At 34.9% G+C, this 22,118-nt stretch overlaps 1 protein-coding gene across 1 annotated transcript in view; it reads left to right on the top strand.

The window, feature by feature from the left end:
- Positions 1-22,118, top strand: part of LOC105622244 — a 72,014-nt gene that overhangs the window by 41,438 nt on the left and 8,458 nt on the right. The window contains exons 3-4 of the mRNA XM_012203667.1: positions 7,090-7,214; positions 7,531-7,800. Coding sequence (XP_012059057.1) covers positions 7,090-7,214; positions 7,531-7,800 — 395 coding nt within the window. The remainder of the gene's footprint in view (positions 1-7,089; positions 7,215-7,530; positions 7,801-22,118) is intronic.

Below are 22,118 nucleotides of genomic sequence, written 5' to 3'. Positions count from 1 at the left end.
CGTGAGGGAAAGCGTCGAAACGCGCGGAGTCACAAAGCGTAAGTTTCTTTTTGTGTGCTTCGCCGAAAGCGGTCCATCTAGAGTTAGTAAGTGACCTTACGTCCGAAGCCTTTATTGCCGCTTTTAAGCGATTCATTACGCATTTCGTAGAGATAGACCTGCGCATATATTCAGATAATGAGACCATCTTCATAGATGCTCACAGACAAATTCAAGAGTTATACGACATGTACAATGATTCACAAGTCCAGTCCGAGATTAAAAATTTTCTTCGCGAATTAGAAATTTCTTGGAGCTTCATTCCGCCTAATGCGCCTCATTTTGAAGGTCTATGGAAGGCAGCCGTAAAAATCTGCCAAATACCACATGACTCGGATTATGGCAAGGTTCATTTGACCTTCGAGGAAATGCAAATCTCTGTGAAATTGAGGCGATCCTCAATTCGCGTCCCCTCTTATCATTAAGCGCCGACCCTAACGACCTAGCGTATTTAAGACCGGGACATTTTTTGGTTGGTAACGCCTTTGAATGGTCTTCCTTGTGTTGACTTGAGCAATGTCAACGAAAATAGGCTACTACGGTGGCAACACGTAGAGCAAATCCGGCATCATTTTTGGCGCAGGTGAAGTAATGAATATCATCATTCCCTCCAAGCCCGAAACAATGGTTAACATGGAAATTCAGCTATCGACTAAATTCAACTTGTGCTCGTAAGGCAGCCGAACTTAGCTCTGCTGCAGTGGGCAATGGGCGAGTTCAGGAGATCCATCCTGGTCCCGACGGCATCGCGCGCACCGCAACTGTCAAGACCAAGGGTGCCTACGTGAGGCCACTGTCTAAACAATCAATATTACCAATTTAAACTTAGTCGATGCGTTATCAAACATTAGTTTTAAATGTCTTTAGCTATTATCTTCTGATTATATCGTATCTCGCGCAAGCTTCTTTTTACCTTCAAATAAGAATGATTTATTATATTGTTTCTTACTTATTATTAGGTGTACAACTTTGCTTCCGCCGTTTTCCTATAAATGGTTTTAGCGGTAAGTGGTGATCGAAATAAATAGATCATAGACGTCATACAATAAACTTGGGCATCTGTCAACATAATAGAAACATTAGTCGATTTGTGTCTGCATCATAAAGTTATTCTCGATTGAAAATGTCAGTTTACGAGCCAAATTCTCGTCATTTGCGGGAGGCTTTAATTTTTTGCTTCAATATGAAGAAATCTGCGGTTGAGGCTCCTCGAATGCTCTCAAATACTTATAGTGAGGCCGCTATTAATGAAAGAACGTGTCGTGAGTGGTTTCAACGCTTCAAGAACAGTGATTTTGACGTCGATAGGCATAGTGGTGGAAGAGAGAAGGTTTTCGAAGATGCAGAATTGGAGGCATAATTTGAGCAAGACTCGTGTCAAAATCAAGAAGAATTGGCACGATCATTGGAAATGACTCAACAAGCCATTTCAAAACGCCTCAAAGCCATGGGAATGATTCAGAAGCAAGAAAATTGGGTGCCGTACGAATTGAAGCCGAGAGATGTTGAATGGCATTTGTTTGCTTGTGAACAGCTACTTGAAAGGCAAAGACGGAAGGGATTTCTGCATCGCATTGTGACTGGGGACGAAAAATGGGTTCATTACGATAATCCCAAGCGCAGAAAATCATGGGGAGTTCCCGGCCATGCTTCCACGTCGACGGCCAAACCGAATATTCACGGCTCCAAGGTCATGCTCTGTATTTGGTGGGACCAGCTTGGCGTAGTGTATTATGAACTGTTAAAACCGACTGAAACAATCACAGGCGATCGGTATCGAACGCAATTGATGCGTTTGAGCCGAGCATTGAAAGACAAACGGCCGCAATACAACGAGAGACACGATAAAGTGATTTTGCAGTATGACAATGCTCGACCCCATGTTGCGAAAGTGGTCAAGACATACTTGGAAACGTTGAAATGGGAAGTCCTACCCCACCCGCCGTATTCTCCAGATGTTGCTCCCTCTGACTATCACTTGTTTCGATCAATGGCACACGGCCTGGCTGACCAGCACTTCTGGTCTTATGAAGAAGTAAAAAATTGAATCGATTCATGGATAGCCTCAAAAGATGACCAGTTTTTTCATACGCTACCCGAAAAATGGGATAAAGCAGCGATGAACACTACTTTGAATCATAAATGTCTAACCAATTTTTTACAATAAAGCCTCGAATTTCGGAAAAAAATGGCGGAAGCAAAGTTGTACATCTAATATAAACAGAAACATAAAAGCAGAAGTATCGCGTACAAGCACAGATATGAGAGAAAAATAGAACACAAGACGCGAAAACGGAGAAGCAAGCTTACATGTATAATGCATGGTACAACGCAAGGCAAACTAACAAAATAATGTGCCGACTATCGCAATACGAAACAATTCTATTCGATGCACAGAAATTAAAAGCACAAAATAGACAACAAAATTATACTCGAGAGCAGAAAATCACAATTAGAAGCAGCTTATTATTACTAGAGCAGATTATCACAACACGGAAATCGCTATTAGCTAAAAGACGGGCGTAAACAGAACGATGCTATCGCGACGACAGGTCAAACTCGACTCTCAATAGTAACATAGATTTAGAACAATCCTATTACAAACGGATAATATCCGGAATGACATACATAAAAAGACAAGATTTCAGTATAAATATGTAAAGTGACATAGATCGGTTTGTATATTTTTCTTCCTTGTTGTAAACAACGTTTCCTCCTCCCATTGAAAAAAATTAATTTCTCTTTCTCCAGTGATTTCCCTTTCCTTCTTATTAAGATGTACAAAGAACGTTACTTCAAGAAATATTGTACTGTTGAGATATCAAATTGTTCTTAGAGAAGGTTATTCTTGCCATCCTTTAATAATTAATTTGTAAGACTTCGGACAATTATTGTGTGATCTTTGATGATCGCTATTTCTAGTACAAGTACGTTTCAATTTAACATAAATATGTACCAAAAAAATGTTCTCGCGATTAATATATTTTAAAAAATAGTATTTAGAAGTCTTGCGTTCACACACAGCATTCAAAGAAGAGAAATCTGTAACATTAGGATATTTAAATGGAGTTTCGAAAGAGTAAACCCTTCGATTTTATTGTCGATTAATATACTACTGTATTTTGATTACGAGTATGATAATGAAAATTACTGAGGTCATTTTGACGGTCATTTGCTGCGCAATTTGCGTCACTACTCAGCATGTTTGTCAGTACATGTTGTGCTGAAAGATGGATGTACAATTTCTTTACGATTTTTCACACACGAAGTGACTCCCTCAGCTTAAGGGCACACGACTTCCACGTGAAACTACTCGCCAATTCCCCCTTGCTTAGGAATGCATGACTTCCACGCGAAGCGACTCCCACCTTACCCCCCCCCCCTACTTAGAGGCATATGACTTCCACGCGAAATGACTTCCATCCCACTTCCACCCTTCCTTAGAGGCGCACGTGAAACGCTCGAAAAATGTAGAAAAAAATCGGTTTTTAAATATTTGACCTTGAAAATGACATTGTCGACAATTTTCATTATCATATGTGTAATCAGGGCATCAAAATATAGTAGTATGTCAAGCGACAAGAAAATCGGGGTGTTCACTTTTTCGGAGCATTATTCGTATTATTAAGTATAAAATCCGTTATTAAGTATAAAAAAGAGGAAAGATAATATTAATTACAAATTTAGGAGCGCAAAAAAACACATTGTGAGATGCACAAATTCTTCATTCAAAGCTTTAATTCATTAGTCACATATTCAATATTAAATACGTTTTAGTTCAGATTTAAGTCATCAACATCATATTATTAAAGGTTGTAATCATGTTCATGAACGACGACACTTCGTCACGTGCTCTTAGCTCTTCTCTTACGTAAAAGTATCTTTCCACTCCACAACGTATATCTCGATAGCGTAATATCTCAACGACTACGCGAATTTTCGGCAAATCTCTTAGGTTTTCACTAAGTTGGGCGCCAAGAACGAGAGAGTGTATTACTCTTTCGATAATCTTCTCAACTTTCATACTAAATTCTTCTCATACTTCTTATACTTCTACAAATTCGCGACGGCAGGGATGGGTCATCAAAGATGGAAAAATTGTCGGAGGACGAGAGAGGTAGACTATAAGAATCACACCTGAGATAATAAAGAAATAAAGAACAGTTATATTTAACGAAATCGGTTACATGCAATCTCCGTAGCCTCGCTCGCTTCGCTGGACTCGATATAATTTTCACGAAAGACAACGACGACTTACTAATCGGAAGAACCTGTGATCCATCTGAAATTACGAAAATCCGAATCGGCAGCTTTATAGTAGCAATGGCGATGTCGTCTTACTCTCGTGGTCCTGATTCTTCCGCTCTTCTCCTTGGCAATCTCGCTCGCAGTAGCAATTTTTGAAAATTCTTTATCCAGCGACACGTTCTTTATAAATCGTTAGCTCAGCCACAGCACGAGTGAAGCCTGGGAGCTCGTCGCGGACTCATGCAGATTCGGCTCCTGTTTATCACGCTGTCCGCGCGTGCCGCAAATGCTTGTTAAAAGCGCGTAATATAATTTCCTTTCAAGGGCTGCTTTTCTGCTTAAGACTCCGGAATTTCCCGGGAGATGTCCTGGCAGCTCCTTTTCCAGCTTCACATTGAGGATATATACCCCTGACATCCATACGATGTCCGGGAATTCTCGCCTCCGATCGTATTCTGCAAGGGGTACGCAACGTAAGAAGATTTTAGAGCGGCAGCAGATTATGAAATTCAAAAACGATACGGCCTGCATGTCCGGACTCCAGTGTGGGCGGTTTTCCAATGTAGCGTCGCCTCTTCTTTCCCCTGCTGGCGAGTGAGACGGCATAATTACAGAATAATATAATAGCTGCCGATCCGTGGCGATCCGAACTTTAATTGTGAGACTAATCACTAAAGAAAAAAAAATCTTACAGAAAGAGAAGAAATATTAAACAAAAACCGACAATTACGGGGTTAATGCACGTTCGCAGGTGCGTTCGCACGCGCGCTCGCCCTCCGAGTCGAGAGAATGCGCGATACTGCTGACGCTTCTCGTCAGTAACGGACAAAAATTATCACGTCACAAGATATAATCAATTATACTTCCAATAATATCCGTAAACACGCATTATCTCTGCAAATGTTTTTTATAACTAAAGGATAAAGATATTTAGAAATCCTTGGAATTCTCAAATCAGTTAGCCAGAAAGGATTGTGTGTATCTTAGACTCCAATAATATACTAAATTTCGACAGTTGTAAATCCGGCAATCATTAATATTAGAGAATTGGATAAAAGTATCTATTAGAAGACCAAGTTCCATTAATCTTGATATATGTTGTCAAGGTTATGACCCTGAATAATCTCCAACAGATTTTAATTGACGTTCATTATTCGTAAAAAAATTATTAACAAAATAAGTTTAAGAAATAACGTCACATTTCTGCTATACATATTAAGTAATAATAAGTATCTTATACTTCCCCTGCTTGAAAACATTCAACTTTTCACATGAAAAGAAGTCCCCACTTCCCTTGCCTAGGAGCGTACTTTCCACGTGAATCAAGGTCTACATATATCCTCCCTGCCTCGCCGAAGTCATAAATATACCTTCCATGTTTAAAGGCGCCGAGGTCGTGCGAGGAGGAGAGGTGAAGTAGATTCTGCATGGAAAGTCGTACTCTTCTAGTCGGTTCACTTTATACCTCCTTTCTGTCAAGATTCGACTTTTCACATAAAGTAGTGAAATATTCACTAACTTTGTTAATAACTTTTTATGAACGATGAGTGACGGCTGAAGCCTGTTGAAGATCACTTAGGATCATGACCTTGACAACATATGTCATTGGACATTCATCCTAATACCAAAAATTGAAATATAATAAAATAATTCAATGCATTCGTGAAAGTTGCTTCACTGTCAATGATAAAATAACTTATTTGTAATTAATATTGTTATGAATTTCGAAGAGTTCCTAATTGGCTTATTTTTAAATTTTTTGTTCATGAATAAATGAAGAAAGATTACCTACAATAAAAAATCACATAAATTTTTCTCATGTGTTGACGGCACTAATGAAAAAAATAAAAAGATACATCAGAATTGTATATTTATCAATGGCGGATTTATGTATCAGTTTTTTTATGTTTCAGTTTTCTTGGGTATGTGAAATATGTAATTTGATTGTGTGTTTTTTGTAGAAAAGGTATACATAAAAATATTTCATATATGTTCTATTTGAGATTAGTTAACACTAATATAGTGAGAATTATATGTATATAGATGTCGCATGTTGATATTAAATCTATATTGATATCTTTTGAATATATAAATACAATATGTGGAATAAAAGTGTCTTTTTATGCCATCATGGCAAATATCATCATTGTTATACAGGCAACAGAAAAATGTCAGAAGAGCAGTCTTGTTCATGCATAATTATAGTTAAATTTGTAAATAGATTTATTAGTCGATTCTTATCTTGTTATCAAAGTAGTAATGATTTCGTTATAATAATAAAATTTACTGAAAGTAATATAAATATTTAATACATTCTTTTAAATTGAACGCAAGCGTAGCATGACAGCATACTGGTTTGTCGTGCCAGAGATTCGATCCCTGATAGTAACCAAAATATTTACGCTCGTGTCTCCTCTTGGAAAAGGTCAGCAAACTCCCGAGAGTATTTTTACTCATAGAAATACTTTTCAAAATATCCGCGGTTTGGAACCGACTTTAAAACTATAGATAGCCCATTTATTTGTGGCAATTGAATAATCAACGTGCTCACTACAAGCATGTGCGATAGATAAAAGATATGCTAAGCACCTAACATAAGAAGAAGAAGAAGAGAATTAGATTATTTTTAAAATGAATTTATTCAGTAACATTTTTTCATATTTTGTCAAAAGAAGTTTTAAATTTTGTTGCAAAATTTGAATAATTGCGATTATGATAATATATCAAATACAGACCATTTTCTCTTTGTGCTATCCAATATCTTGCAATTCCGTTGTAATTAATAAATGTATTAATTCATAGATATTATGGACTGCACTTTCGGTAATTTTGGGTGCTGAATTGAGAGGGGACTTGGTACGGGGCGCACCATGTATTAAGAGATATCATCAATTGTTTTGTCCGACCGCTGGCAACACATATCCAATGTGCGTATGAATAATTCTATTTGTTAATATTCTTAAGCTTTCATGGATGCTTTTTATATAAAGATTATGCGAGTTTTCTCCGTATCCAGATTCATTCTTGGAATGCCCAAAACATTCCAAGAATGGATCTGGACACGGAGAAAACCGTGAAACGTATAATCTTTATAATTCTATTTGTTACTTTTTAATATGCTTCTAGAGATAATGTTACATCTAACCACAGTTAAACAAAACTTATTAGAGAAAGTAAGAAAACTTAAGGGCAATGTGTAATTAACTAACATGAATTGTAATTTAATTAAATCGATTTTTGCAGAGACCGCATAGAACGTTTTATTGACGAAAATAAAGCGTTAATTAAAAGAATGTATGGTGATTTTGAGATGAATCCAGAATACAAATTAAATGAACACGGGCATCATATTAAAATGCGAAGAAAAAGTAGAGAAGTGCGAAAGCACGATATCCCGGACGGCGGATCCAGAGATGACTCACATATAGAAAGTGAAATTGACGAAGAGTATTTTAGTAAGAATAGAAATGCCAGACAATCTTTTGGAAAAAATCGCAGTACAAAGGATGGCAGGTGACAACCAAATAAATGTTTTACTATTAACAATTTATATTTAAAATTAAAATTACAAAATTTTAGAGGCTCAGCGAACTAATAATTAAAAATTCATATAAGGGTTAAATAAATCAATGCATTGATGAGTTTTTTATGTTAACGACAAGGAACAGACATAAGATGATAACAATATATTAAGAGTAATAACTTTAAAGAATTTTTTAAATATAAAAATATGGCTTTATTGTAAAAAAATGATTACAAATTGATCATTCAAAATATTATCCGCATACTTTTTCCTTTTTCCTACTTTTTTTTTATTTATCTTTCTGGTAATAGGTGAATTCCACGTCGAAAGAACACATCTTTTGAGGCTCTCCACGAATTGACTTATTTTTTATCTCCATAAGAATGGAAGCACTTCTTAGATAAGCCCTGAGTTATTAATCGAAATACGTTGTAATCGGAAGGAGCAATATCTGGAGAATACGGTGAGGATAGGATATCCCAGTTAAGTGTTTCTAACGTTTCCTTGACTGATTTCGCAACATGTGGTCGAGCGTTGGTAGAAAATTATTTGTTCATCTGGTCATTTTTGCTTCAATGCTCAACTCAATTGCATCAATTGTAGTTAGTAGCGTTCCTCAGTGATGTTTCGTTGGGTTGCAGCAGCTCATAATACACTACACCCAGCTGATCCCATCAAATACAGAGCATGAGCCATGAATATTCGGCTTTGCCGTCGATGTTGAGGGTTCGTCTGTACCATGATTTTTTGCACTTCGGATTATCATAGCATATCCATTTTTCATCACTTGTCACGATACGATACAAAAAAACTTTTTTTTCTGTATCTTTGAAGCAACAATTCACAGGTCATTTTGCGCCTTTCAATGTCCCTCGGTTTCAACTCGTACGGCACCCAATTTCCTTGCTTTTGAATCATTCCAATGGTCTTCAAACGTTTCGAAATCGTTGATCGAACGACATTTAATGATTCTGCAAATTTTTCTTGCGTTTGATTCGGATCTTGAGCAAGTAAAGCTCCTACTTCCTCATCTTCAAATTTTTTCGACTTGAATGTTTTTTGTCTTCCATGTCAAGATCACCTTTTTTTATAGCGTCGAAATCAGTATTCACATGTTGAAATCGATGGAATATAATCACCATAAGCTTTCGACATTCCTTGACTTTCAGCAGCATATTTCTTCACATGGAAGTAAAAGAGCAAAACTTTCCGCAAATTGCGTTATGTTAGCACAAAATTTGACATATTCAATGCTCAAAAAAACAATGTTGTTTAACTTCAGCAAAATGACACATATTGAAAACTAAAGTCACATGATGGTACTTTGAAAGTTGCAACAATATGACCCGATGCGATAGTATTAGTTACACCATCTCTTGAAAATTCTTTAAAATTAATGCACACTTCCGATAATATAATTTATGTATCTACTGATCTATAGTTCTGTTGAAAACCGAACGTTTGGAAGACTTTTGTAAATTATAACAATATATTCTTTTGGCATCGACAATGTGCATTGGCTCATTTAATCCTTATATGAATTTATTATTTTATACATTATTTAACCCTTATATGAATTTATTATTTTATATATTAGTTTTACGAGGGGCATTTTAAAAGTAAGAGTCCCAATTATAGAGAATTAAAGTGAAAGGTGGGACAATTATGAAACTACCTTATTTTATTAACTTAAATCTTTAAGTTTCTTCAATATAATCATAAGTTTTTTCAATATAATCATCATTAATTTTTAAGTATTTGCTACAAAATGACATTAGTTTTTGATACCTTCAGAAATATAAAAGACGTGTCTTTTTGGAGCGGAGCTATAATTCAGCCTTGATTTCATTGCCATTCAAACATTTTTTAAAGCCAGGAAAAAAGTGAAAATCACTCGGCAAGATTTAGAGAATAAGATGAATTAGTATATATAGGATTTTCATAAAAAATCATTCAGCATTTATATGATGGATGATACACACCATTGAGTAAAAAAATTTTAGTGAACATAGGTCGAAAACTCAACCGAGATATAAACATTTTTATATGTTAGCCATTATGAATAACTTACTTGCTATATTTAAATACGATTATCTATATCGGGGGTAGATACAGATCTAGGGCTACCAGAGTCTCGATGGTTAATTCTAAATGAGCCTGATTCACAAATCATGATGAAGATTTTAAAACAGTGTATGAGAGGGAACTCTTCGATTAGGAAATTTTTCGACGTAAAGATGTCGTGCAACAGAAGCATTTTCATTAACTGGATCGGTAAATATCCTGTTTAGAGAAGTCCTTTCCAAATGACCTTATATATTGTCAAAGTCATAATCCTGAATGACCTCCAACAAGTTTTAATCGTCGCTCATTATTATAAAAAATTATTAAAAAATTACAAAAGAAGTTTGAAAAATAACGTCTTATTTCTGCTATGTACAGGGTGTCTGGAATTTAAATATCAAAAATTCTGAAGTATGTAGAAAATAAACTAAGAAAAATGTTCTAGCGACATATATGCTCGTTTTTACTTCGTTTTAGAGAAAATCGTAAAAAAGACAAAACGTTGCTTCGTGCATTGTCCTTAAAGTATTATCGTCACTAAAATTGTACAGGAAGATAATAACAATTCCGTTTTCAGGTGAAAAGTTTTTTGTTTTTGTCTAGAGATTATTTTTTTTATTCGCTAAATTAGATGCAGCCAGATTATTTGGAGACTGATTTCTTTAATTATTTAGAAGACATCCACCTGCAACGACAGATTGAAATGTGATTTCAACTTGATGAATGATCCAGCTCATTATGGCAGATCTAGTCGAGCTTAGCTAGAGAGACATTTTCCACAACGATGGATTAAATATGGAGGAATAGTACTTTGGTCATCCCGATCGTCTGATTTGACACTGGACTTCTTTGTATGGGGGGGTCGTGAAGCAGAAAGTTTATTCGTCGTCAATCAACTTAAGAGAACAATTAAGAAATCAAATCGAAGCTGCAGTGCACCAAATATCGCCAGATTAGTGTTTAGTGGCAATACGAACTGTTCGTACTGGATGCAATGCTTGCATTGTTGCAAGAGGCCAACATTTTGAATAATACCTACATTAAACAAGTGACTAAATACAACGTGAATAAGTAATGAGAAAGTACAAAAATGAAAACTACGTTTTGCCTTTTTTATAATTTTTTTTAAAATGAATAAAAAATGAGCATATCTCTACAAGCTTTTTTTCCTTATAGTACAGTTTATCGATTCCCTATACTGATCGATTTCCCGAAATTTTGATATTTAAATTCCAAATATCTTGTATATTAAAAACAATTCTGTATTCCTTCCTTGCTTACGTAATAATTTTTCACGCGAAGCGACGTTCACTCTCCCTGCTTAGAAACGCACAACTTCCATGCAAAGAGATTCCTACCTTACTCTCCCCCCCCCCCTGTTTCAAGGGCACACAACTTCCACGAGAAGCGACTCCCATCTCACCTCCTCTCCTATTTCAAGGACACACAACTTCTATGCAAAGTGACATCCACCCCATTTTTCCCCCTGTTTAGAAAAACAGAACTTTCTATACGAAGCGAGTTTCACCCCATTTTTCCAAATTGTTTCGCGTGGAAAATCGTGCACTCCTCAATATGGAGGAGATGAGGTGAGAATTGCTTCGCATAGATAGTAAAATATATTTTAAAACAAGAAAGTTTTGTTAAAAAATAGTGAAGAAAACATCATTTTTCACATAACTTTCTTTTTTAATAACTTTTGAACGAGTAACGAGCAACGGCTAAAATCTGTTGGAGGTCTGTTGGAGGACAACATGTCAAGATCAAGGTCAATGGAGGATATCTCTAAACAGGATATTTACCGCACGGCTATACAAAAAATATATATTATATTTGCCATGTCTTGATTAGAATAATACGTTGACATTTTTAACTACGATAATATATAAATGTGTAATCATCAAATATATATCGATCTTCAATCATCCGTTGATAACAATTGACTGATTATCGATGAAATTTTCTGTTATAAAGTATGTATCCAATGAAGCAAAATGCAATTGATAAATATTGAAGTAAACATCGCATGAAGAAGTCAGTCAGTCATTTATGATATTAACCTTCAGTATCCACACTTGAAAAAAGTCTCACATCTGATATTTGTAATCCAGCATTTTCTTTTGCTTTTATTTCAGAGTAGTGCATTGATTTCAACTAAATTATTTTTTAATCTATTGAAGACTAAAAAAAAGAATTTTTGAGTTAGAAAGTTTAAAATGTCATAGCAAAAGATATTTTGCAATAAGTGAAGAAGGATTGGAAAAAATATCTGAACTGGGAATCGGAACGGATTATGCTAACGAGTACGCTTGTGTTACCAAGAGTTAATAATATAGCCATGGTCGCTGCGCATAGCTTAACGCTGAGATACTACCAGTGTCCAGATACAAAAATGTTTATATCTCAGAAATGATTGAGCTCTCGATCTATAGTCACTAAGATTTTTTTATTCAGTATGATATGTATATACCATCAACCATATAAATACTGAATGATTTTTTTCTTAATACTTTGCATATATGACATTGATATGTACCATTTCGAGACTTATCATCATACTGCCGAGAGAAAAAAATAGTTGTAGCAATCATTTTTTGGCAATATGGTTTTATAATTACTTTTAGAGAATATTACAGCTGTCAATCTCTAGTACTCAACACAGTAAAAATATAATTGCGACAATAGTATTTGTACACTATTATTGGCAATTAAATAGTACACCTACATTAATACAATAGTTACATCTTACAGAAAATAAAAATTATATTTTTCTAGTTTAGATAAACATTCTTTTAAAACGAAGCACACTTTATCATAATAACTAATTAATCATTGTTCATGTAATTCTAGGCATTCCAACTTTATTCAAAAAAAGTATACAGCGTTTATAGTAATTCAGTGCCATCTATAAGTCCGTATCGCAACTATCAGAATTCAATATGGCATCAATCTAGATCAAATATACAATTCACTTGTTTTTATTGTAGCTAAATGGTTATTTCTATTAAGTTTTTTAAAATAATCTTTAATTTTTTAAATAAAACACGCAATATATATTTTCATATTATTTTTTTATTATAATATAAAATATATTAATAAAATATTAATTCCTTTAATCTTTTTTATATTATACCTTTAATACCTAATAAGTACCTCTATTTTGTTGAGAAAATTTTTTCTGCCAATTAACTAAATTCTCATACACCTATTTCACACGATTTTTTTATACGCAAGAAAATCATGTAAATAGAATCTATCGTATGAAAAAGAATATAAATTTATGAAGAAAGATTGAAGTTTGAATTTATAAATACTATAATAATAAACTACTAAAAAAAATTATGATTACATAAAAAAATTGTGGGCAAAAATTGTCTAACTCTGACTAATGACAACTTTGCGAAAAATTATCGTAGGATAATGATTTTTTTCTTTTTATTAAAGAAATCTTGAAATCTTTACTATAGTCAGATTTTAAGTTTGATGCAATGTTATCATTATAACTTTCTAAAATAAGAATATAAGGATGTGTTTGTCAAATTAAAAATTGCAAAATTTGATGGAATACACGGACTTTGTAAAATTTTTTTTGGGGAATGTCATTTGCAATGGCATAAAAATCGAACTTTCTCTTTAAAAAAAAAAAGAAACGAGTTGTAATTTTTTTCTCGCAAAGTTACAGCACTTTAAAGTTACCTTTTTTTTACATTTTTTGACATATATACTATCGATATTATTTACATTACTGGATATGCATCACGATAAGATTGCTGGATTTTTCACATTTCTGCGTGTGTAGATTTTACATATCGTGCTTTTGCATGTAAATTTCAATGACGCGTGTTGTCTTCACGTTGCTCGATTATAGCTTGCAGTCGATTCCTCATATTAATGCCTAATTTCTTCCTGCGGAATATCATTTCAGATTTATACTAGACTTGTGATAAGTCTGAGATTGACTTGCCCTCTGAGATTGTCTTGCCAAATATCTTAATCTATGATTATTTAGTACAAATCTGAAATGACATTTTGCAGGAAGAAATTAAAGCATTTAAGAAATTAAAGCAATTAATATGAGAAATCGACTGTAAACATTAATGCGGAGCAATGCTGAGGCCAGATGCATTATTGAAATTTAAACGCAAAAACACAATGTCCAAAATCTATACACACAGAAATATGCAAAATCCATCCAACAATCTCGTCGTGAGGCATATCCGGTAATACAGGTAACGTCAATAGTAGATGTCAAAAATGTAAGGATAAGTGCTGTAACTTTGCAAAAAAGAAATCACAATGATTCGTTTTTTTTCAAATTAAAAGAGAAAATTCAAATTTTTTACCGCTGCAAACGACATTCCCCAAAAAAGATTTTATATAGTCCATGCATTCTGTCAAATTTTGCAGTTTTTAATATGACAAAAACTTCATATTTTTGAGAATTACAGTAGCAGGAGTGCACCAAGCTTAAAATCTGGCTATAGTGTCTTATAATAGAGATTTCAAGCTTTAATTAAAAAAAAACGTTATCTTATATAATATTATTAATTTTTCGCAAAGTTATCATTAGTGAATGTTGGTCAATTTTTTTCCACAATTTCTCTGCGCCATAATTTTTTTGAGCGGTGTATATTCAATCCGGTGTATATATCTTATTTTTCTACATACATAGCAAGAATCATATTTTCCGATTCTCGATATATGAATAATTGGTCACAAGTAATGATCATTCTCGAAATTAGTCGATCGTTTGTCCCTTTTCTCGCCTTCATTGGAGTGTATGCGGGAGCGCACTCGGTAAATCAATCGGAGCGGAAGGAGGATTTAGGCTCTCGCACAAAAAAGTATGCCTCACGTCGAGCGAGAATCGCGAATCGCGACAAGATTGGGCGCCGGACGTATTTTGAGGCAACGTCGATCTCACAAATGCAAACGCTAATCGCATTTGTTGAACTAACTCACTCACGTGAGAGCCGGCTAGCTCTGTCTAACGACAGAGGGATGTTTAGATAAGGGCCGTATCGACAGAAGGATTAATGAGATAAGTTAGCACAAGCTAGCTAGAGGTCGAAGAATATAATTATCGCAAATATAGGCGCGTTTATTATAAAAAAATTAAGGATACAAAAAAAACAAAAATGATGATGACCGCATTCCTTAGAAAAAGAATAGAGGAAAGAAGCAACTCTTTAGAGAACATGAAAATAAAATGTAACAAATAGCTAGAATACAGAATCGCGAGAGTAGGTAACGAGAACGTTTTTGTAATGGACGCAAGAAAACATGAAGTCGTTTCAATTCACTGAGTCTCAACATTCACATTGCAATACTCCGAACATTCTCTCGCAAGATTAGGAATCGAACATTCCGCACACATTGCTCTCTTTTTTTTTCTTTTAGCAGCACGCACATATGGTACACACACGCACACTGTTAATGTTCATAGTACGAAAAAATTCTCGGAAATTTTGTGAAAAAAAACGAGATTTTTCCGATTTTTTTCCATATCATATTTTTTCAGACTTTTTTCTTCTAAGGTAATTTTATTTATGTCAATGATATCATTAAATTGCTATTTTCTTATATTGTACTTTTAAGAATTCTAAGAAATATATCATATATCATATATCAATAGAGTTTCCTGTCATGATCATTTATGAAATTTAAAAAAATTAACAAATTACAAATCATTAAGAATCGGCGCTGTAACATACCGCAATATATGAGACAGTGGCTCTTCCGGGTGAGGTCCATGAGGCCCATACTACGACTCGAAGTTATCCCTGATAGCTTTTTATCGAGCTCGGAAGCTCCTCACGCTTGATGTCAACCATGCTATATATTCGATACATCACAAATATGCCACTTACGGTGGATTTTGTACAAACACTAAATTAGCATGCCGGCGGTAGGACGCATGGATGACTCTATGCTCTGTTGCATGTGTCTTTACAAGCCTATAAAACGAAGAACAATCTCACTAATAATCGTCAAATTTGTGAACCGGAATCTCTCTCGTTTTTCTCTGTATACATCGGGTAGGACGGATAGTTCGCAACGATTTGGCTGCTCGAAATAAAGAAGGACGAGCAGGCTCCCGATCGCGATCAATTCACAAGCTCATCCACGAGGACGCGCAGCCGCGTCATGTTGTGACGACAATTTATATATCACAGAAACCGCAACAACATTGCAGAAATGTTACAATTTATTGCAGATTGTGCTGTAATATCGCTGCAACATTATAAATATTATGAATGTAATATATAATATATATTACGGCGTAAGATCTTACAAATCTTGCAGCATTGTTACAGAGACATTAAAGAATATTTTAGCTTTCGAATAATAAACTGCTGTCACATGTGGAAATATATGTCAATTACGCGTTATAATTTTTTGGAATATTTGGATTTAAAAAATTCTTTGAATATTGTAAAGAAAATGAATAGAATACGTACAATTTCTTATTATTTCCTTTTTACAAATTAAGAATGTGTACAAAATAAGCGTATTTGGATAAAGTATAAAACAGACCTGTTAGATAATGACTCGCGAGTCTACTGCGCCGTCAAGGGCTTTTCGCTCCAACTCGACCCGCCGACCGATTTCAAGGATGGCTGTCAGTCGCAAGGTACGAGGTATGACAATAAAGTTCGCGAACTCATTTTATTGTGGGCGCTACGACAATACTAGGAGGTTGAGAATAGTGCATTTATTTACTTTTCATGCAGTTAATTTCCAATTTTTTCAGTTCCCTTAATAACATCGTATTGAGTGTAGCTGTGTTTTTGCTATTGTGACGATGGAAAGTAATCGTGATTTTGAAGAGCAGCGAGTTGTGATGAAATTCCTTGTGAAAGCAGAGAAAACTAATTCTTGAAATGATGAATTCTATTTATGGAGACCATCCCCACAGGGGAGGACCTGTTTGAACCTCGCCATTCATTTGAAGAACAAACTTCTTTTCACAAGACGATCTCCGTAAACAGAGTTCATCATTTCATTAATCTCCGTGTTCATTTTCTCCATTTTTTTTACAAGGAATTTCATTACAACTCGCTGCTCTTTAAAATCACGATTGCTTTTCATAATAGCAAAACACATGTGTACAAAAACAGAGCTACACTCAACACAATCGAAAAAATTAAAAATAATTGGATGATTACGTGAAAAGTAAACAAACGCAGCGTCACTGTTGCCAACTTCTCAGTGTTGCCATAGTGCCTACAATAAAATAAGTCAGCGAACTTTATTATCATACCTCGTAGGGTCCCATAGTAAATTATGGAAAACTTCGATTTTTCTTCTCTGCTACACTATATCGTATAATAAAGAAGAAAAAATCATAATTTCTAATAGTTATGGAGAGGCCTACATCGCGATGGCTGACAGTCGTCTCTGAAATTAGCCGGCGGATCGAGTTAGAAGGGAAAGAGCTCGGCGGTGAGAATGGCTCGCAAGCCACTATTTGAGGCCAGGTATAAAATATATATATATATATATATATAAATATGTCAACATAGGTACAATTTTAAAAATATGGTATATATCCCTACATTATTAGGTGTACAACTTTGCTTCCGCCGTTTTCCTATAAATGGCTTTAGCGGTAAGTGGTGGTCGAAATAAATAGATCATAGATGGCATACAATAAACTTGGGCATCTGTCAAAATAACCCCATAGAAACATTAGTCGATTTGTGTCTGCATCATAAAGTTATTCTCGATTGAAAATGTCAGTTTACGAGCCAAATTCTCGTCATTTGCGGGAGGTTTTAATTTTTTGCTTCAATATGAAGAAATCTGCGGCAGAGGCTCATCGAATGCTCTCAAATATTTATGGTGAGGCCGCTATTAGTGAAAGAACGTGTCGTGAGTAGTTTCAATGCTTCAAGAACGGTGATTTTGACGTCGAAGACCGGCATAGCGGTGGAAGAGAGAAGGTTTTCGAAGATGCAGAATTGGAGACATTACTTGAGCAAGACTCGTGTTGAAATCAAGAAGAATTGACACGATCATTGGGAGTGACTCAACAAGCTTCAAAACGCCTCAAAGCCATGGGAATGATTCAGAAGCAAGGAAATTGGGTGCCGTTCGAATTGAAACCGAGAGATGTTGAACGGCGTTTGTTTGCTTGTGAACAGCTGCTTGAAAGGCAAAGACGGAAGGGATTTCTGCATCGCATTGTGACTGAGGATGAAAAATGGGTTCATTACGATAATCCCAAGCGCAGAAAATCATGGGGAGTTCCCGGCCATGCTTCCACGTCGACGGCCAAACCGAATATTCACGGCTCCAAGGTCATGCTCTGTATTTGGTGGGACCAGCTTGGCGTAGTGTATTATGAACTGTTAAAACCGACTGAAACAACACAGGCGATCGGTATCAAACGCAATTGATGCGTTTGAGCCGAGCATTGAAAGACAAACGGCCGCAATACAACGAGAGACACGATAAAGTGATTTTGCAGCATGACAATGCTCGACCCCATGTTGCGAAAGTGGTCAAGACATATTTGGAAACGTTGAAATGGGAAGTCCTACCCCATCCGCCGTATTCTCCAGACGTTGCTCCCTCTGACTATCACTTGTTTCGATCAATGGCACACGGCCTGGATGACCAGCACTTCCGGTCTTATGAAGAAGTAAAAAATTGGATCGATTCGTGGAGCCTCAAAAGATGACCAATTTTTTCGACGCGGGATTCGTACGCTACCCGAAAGATGGGAGAAAATAGTGGCCAGCGATGGACAATACTTTGAATCATAAATGTATAACCAGTTTTTAACAGTTTTTTACAATAAAGCCTCGAATTTCGGAAAAAAAACGGCGGAAGCAAAGTTATACAAGCGACCAGAGAAAGAGAAAGAAAGAGAGAGATTATATATAATCTCTATAATATATAAGAGAGATTATTATAATAGCATACATACATACGCACGTGCGTGCGAGGCTCCGCACGCCGAACTAGGCTCGTCGAGCGAAATAGCGAGTCTATCCTTCAGAATCTGTCTCTCTCTCTCTCTCTCTCTCTCTCTCTCTCTCTTTCTCTGGTTGCTTGTTTCTAGCAACCAAAAATGCTTTCTGGACAATTTCGATCGCTCAACATGTATAACTAAGAGGAGAAGGAACGTCATAGATAATGTATAAATTTTAATAAATTATACTAATCCTATATCCTTTCAATTTATAATAGCAAAATAATTTCAAAACACATAATAATTTTTTTTTTCAATTCTTTACGTTCCTTAATCATCTATGTCTTGTTTATTCAACATGCCTTTTTTATTCACATGTTGAATACACCACGGAGTGATGTATTCAAACATCATGGAGTTATTGGAGTTAAGTCATTCCAATTTAAAATTATACATCTCTGTTCTGTGTCGACTCTTATTAGCTTTAAATTGATATTATTAGTATTCTATATTAAAAGATATTATATTCTGTGGTACAAAAGCGTAATAAATAGCTCTTTGAAAGAAACCGAATGCATCATAAAAATAATATAGTAATATTTTAAAAGTACATTACATTCAATAAATGTATTTATTAATATGATTCAATCATTATTATTAAGAAAATAACAATTACGTAGGAAGGAAAATATTTTCATGATAATTTGCTGGAAGATATGATTACAGCATATTTTTTATAGTGTTTTCTCTTAGAATATACTGAGTGTAACTTTGCACTACATCAGTTGCGTGTAAATGCTGCATCAGTGCTGCACTACACAAGTGTACATATACCATGATATATAATACATTACTTCATATTATCGTGTTTAATTCTGTTGCCGATTGACTTCCATTTTCAAATTTTTAATGTCACACTAGCTCTATACCGTTTCTTTGAGATTGTGTAGCAAAACTCTACTTCGTGCATAAAATTTGTATTACATTATAGCCACGGAAACACATTGCATTGAATGAGTTCGCCTACCACCAGCTAAGGAAACACGCTACACTGTCTGAATGTTGCACTGATAAGTGATAGTATAGCTAAGAGAAAACGCTATTATACTATGACGCTCCTGAGATACGTTCGCGCGCGATTCAGCGGTTAGGGGAAAAGTAGGTAGCACTTCAGAAATTGGCTCGAAATGTTCAACTAATTCCGAGCACACTGAAGTTCAAGTACACATATAATTTCTATAATTTTATAAATATATTTAGAGTAATATGTTTATTAATAACGTTATTTAATTAAAAAAAAATTATGAAAAAAGGAAAAAGCAGGATCGAACATAGGATCTTCAACATTCTGATCACTTAACGCTCGAGACCATACTATTTTTGCGGATCACCTCTACGAACGCGGTACATAAAATACACGGAAAATCGTAAACTATATCTCATCAATTATCACACTTTGAAATCATTTTTGCTATTATACATTAATGAGAAAGATATATGATTAACTCTTTCGCTTACAATATCGTGTGAGACTCGTAGTAAAGAAATCGGGCCAAGCATGAGTATCATAGGTGAGAGTCGTGGTACGTCTATTGGGCTAACATAAATAACACGTTCCAGGCTGTTAATTATGGCATGCGCCATCGGAACTTAAAGGCAAAAGATTAATATAATTTAATAAAAATTATGTATTATCTAGAATGTCTCTTTCCCCCTTATGATGCACCAAGCGAGATCGATGAGAAAGTATTTTCGATTGTTAAACAAGCGATCACAGAGAGATATATTCGCTGTTTTGCTAAACAAGCTTAGCTCGATGTGCGCGGAGGCTCACCGATTACAATCGGAACTTCTATCCGTTTTTGTTTTTTCTTTGTCTCGCTCTATCGAGACAACGGAAAATGAAAGAATTTTAAATCACAAACACGGTTGCTAATTCTCCATTTTTTTTTTTTTGATAGAGACTTCGGTTTCTTGGACTAATATTTAATACTCCAGCAAACGTGAAAATCTTCAATTTTTATAAACTTTTCACGTCTGTTGTATCGAATATCAATCCAAGAAACCAAAGTCTGGCAAAAAGAAACGGAGAACTAGTAACCATGTTTGTGATTTAAAATTCTTTAATTTTCCTTTTATTAAATTATATTAATCATATATTTTTCTCATTAATGTATAATAACAAAAATGATTTCAAAACATAATAATTGATATTAGATATAGTTTACGACTTTCTGTGCGCTATATATACCGCGTAGAGATGTTCTGCAAGAAGATGGTCTCGGGCATTAGATACAAAATTAGAATATTGAAGATCTTATGTTCGACCCTTTTTCTTTTTTTTCATAATTTTTTTTAATAAATAACGATATTAAACGATAATAAACATTATTACTCCAAATATATTTTTTATAAAATTATAGAAATTATATACATGTATTTCAATGTGCTCGAAATTAGTTGCGCATTTCGGGCCGATTTCTGAAGTGCCTATTTTTCCTTCACAACCGCTCAATGCTTGATAGTCGAATCGCTGGATCGCGCGCGAACATGCATCTCAAGAACGTCGCAGTAAGAAACATGGGACCAAATCTTCCAGTAAATTATCATGAAAATATTTTTCTTCCTATTTATAATTGTTATTTTCTTAATAATGGTGATTGAATATCACATTAATAAATAAATGCATTTTACTGAATGTAATGTACTTTTAAAATATTACTTTATTATTTTTATGATACATTCGGTTACTTTCAAAGAGCTACTAATCACGCTTTTATACCATAGAATGTAATATAGAATTTTTACTTTACAGCGTCATATATCTCGTCATCTGTTTGTATTTTTTTTTAGTGGAATAAGCCTGGAGAATGCACTTAAATGACATAATAGAACTTCAAAGATAATAGAGATTTTTTGCAATAACGTTGCAATAACATCCAAATCCTGTATCCCACGTGGATACAGTGAACGCCTTTTCTTAATTAGTCGATAAGAAGAAGATAATGTGTCCATGATATCGATTATGTATCTTTTTTGTTAGGGTGAAAACATGAAAAGTAAATATGTTTTGTATGTATGTGTGCATATGCATACATATACTGTTTTGTGTGACGCTGTACGCGTAGAAAACAACGGTGTTATATGAATTAATCAACTATAATCAGTATGACCTGTGTTCACAGTATCGTTGCCGCGCAATAGTACTGTCAGTATAGTGTAGTAGTGTTTTACACACATCCATATGTGTGTGTGGTGGTGTGTGTGTGTGTGGTGGTGTGTGTGGTGTGTGTGGTGTGTGTGGTGTGTGTGTGTGTGTGTGTG

Source organism: Atta cephalotes (genome assembly GCF_000143395.1).
Source record: "Atta cephalotes unplaced genomic scaffold scaffold00042, whole genome shotgun sequence".
NCBI lineage: Eukaryota > Metazoa > Arthropoda > Insecta > Hymenoptera > Formicidae > Atta > Atta cephalotes.
The sequence above is the reverse complement of the archived record's forward strand: the minus strand, read 5'-3'. Positions and strand labels throughout refer to the sequence as shown.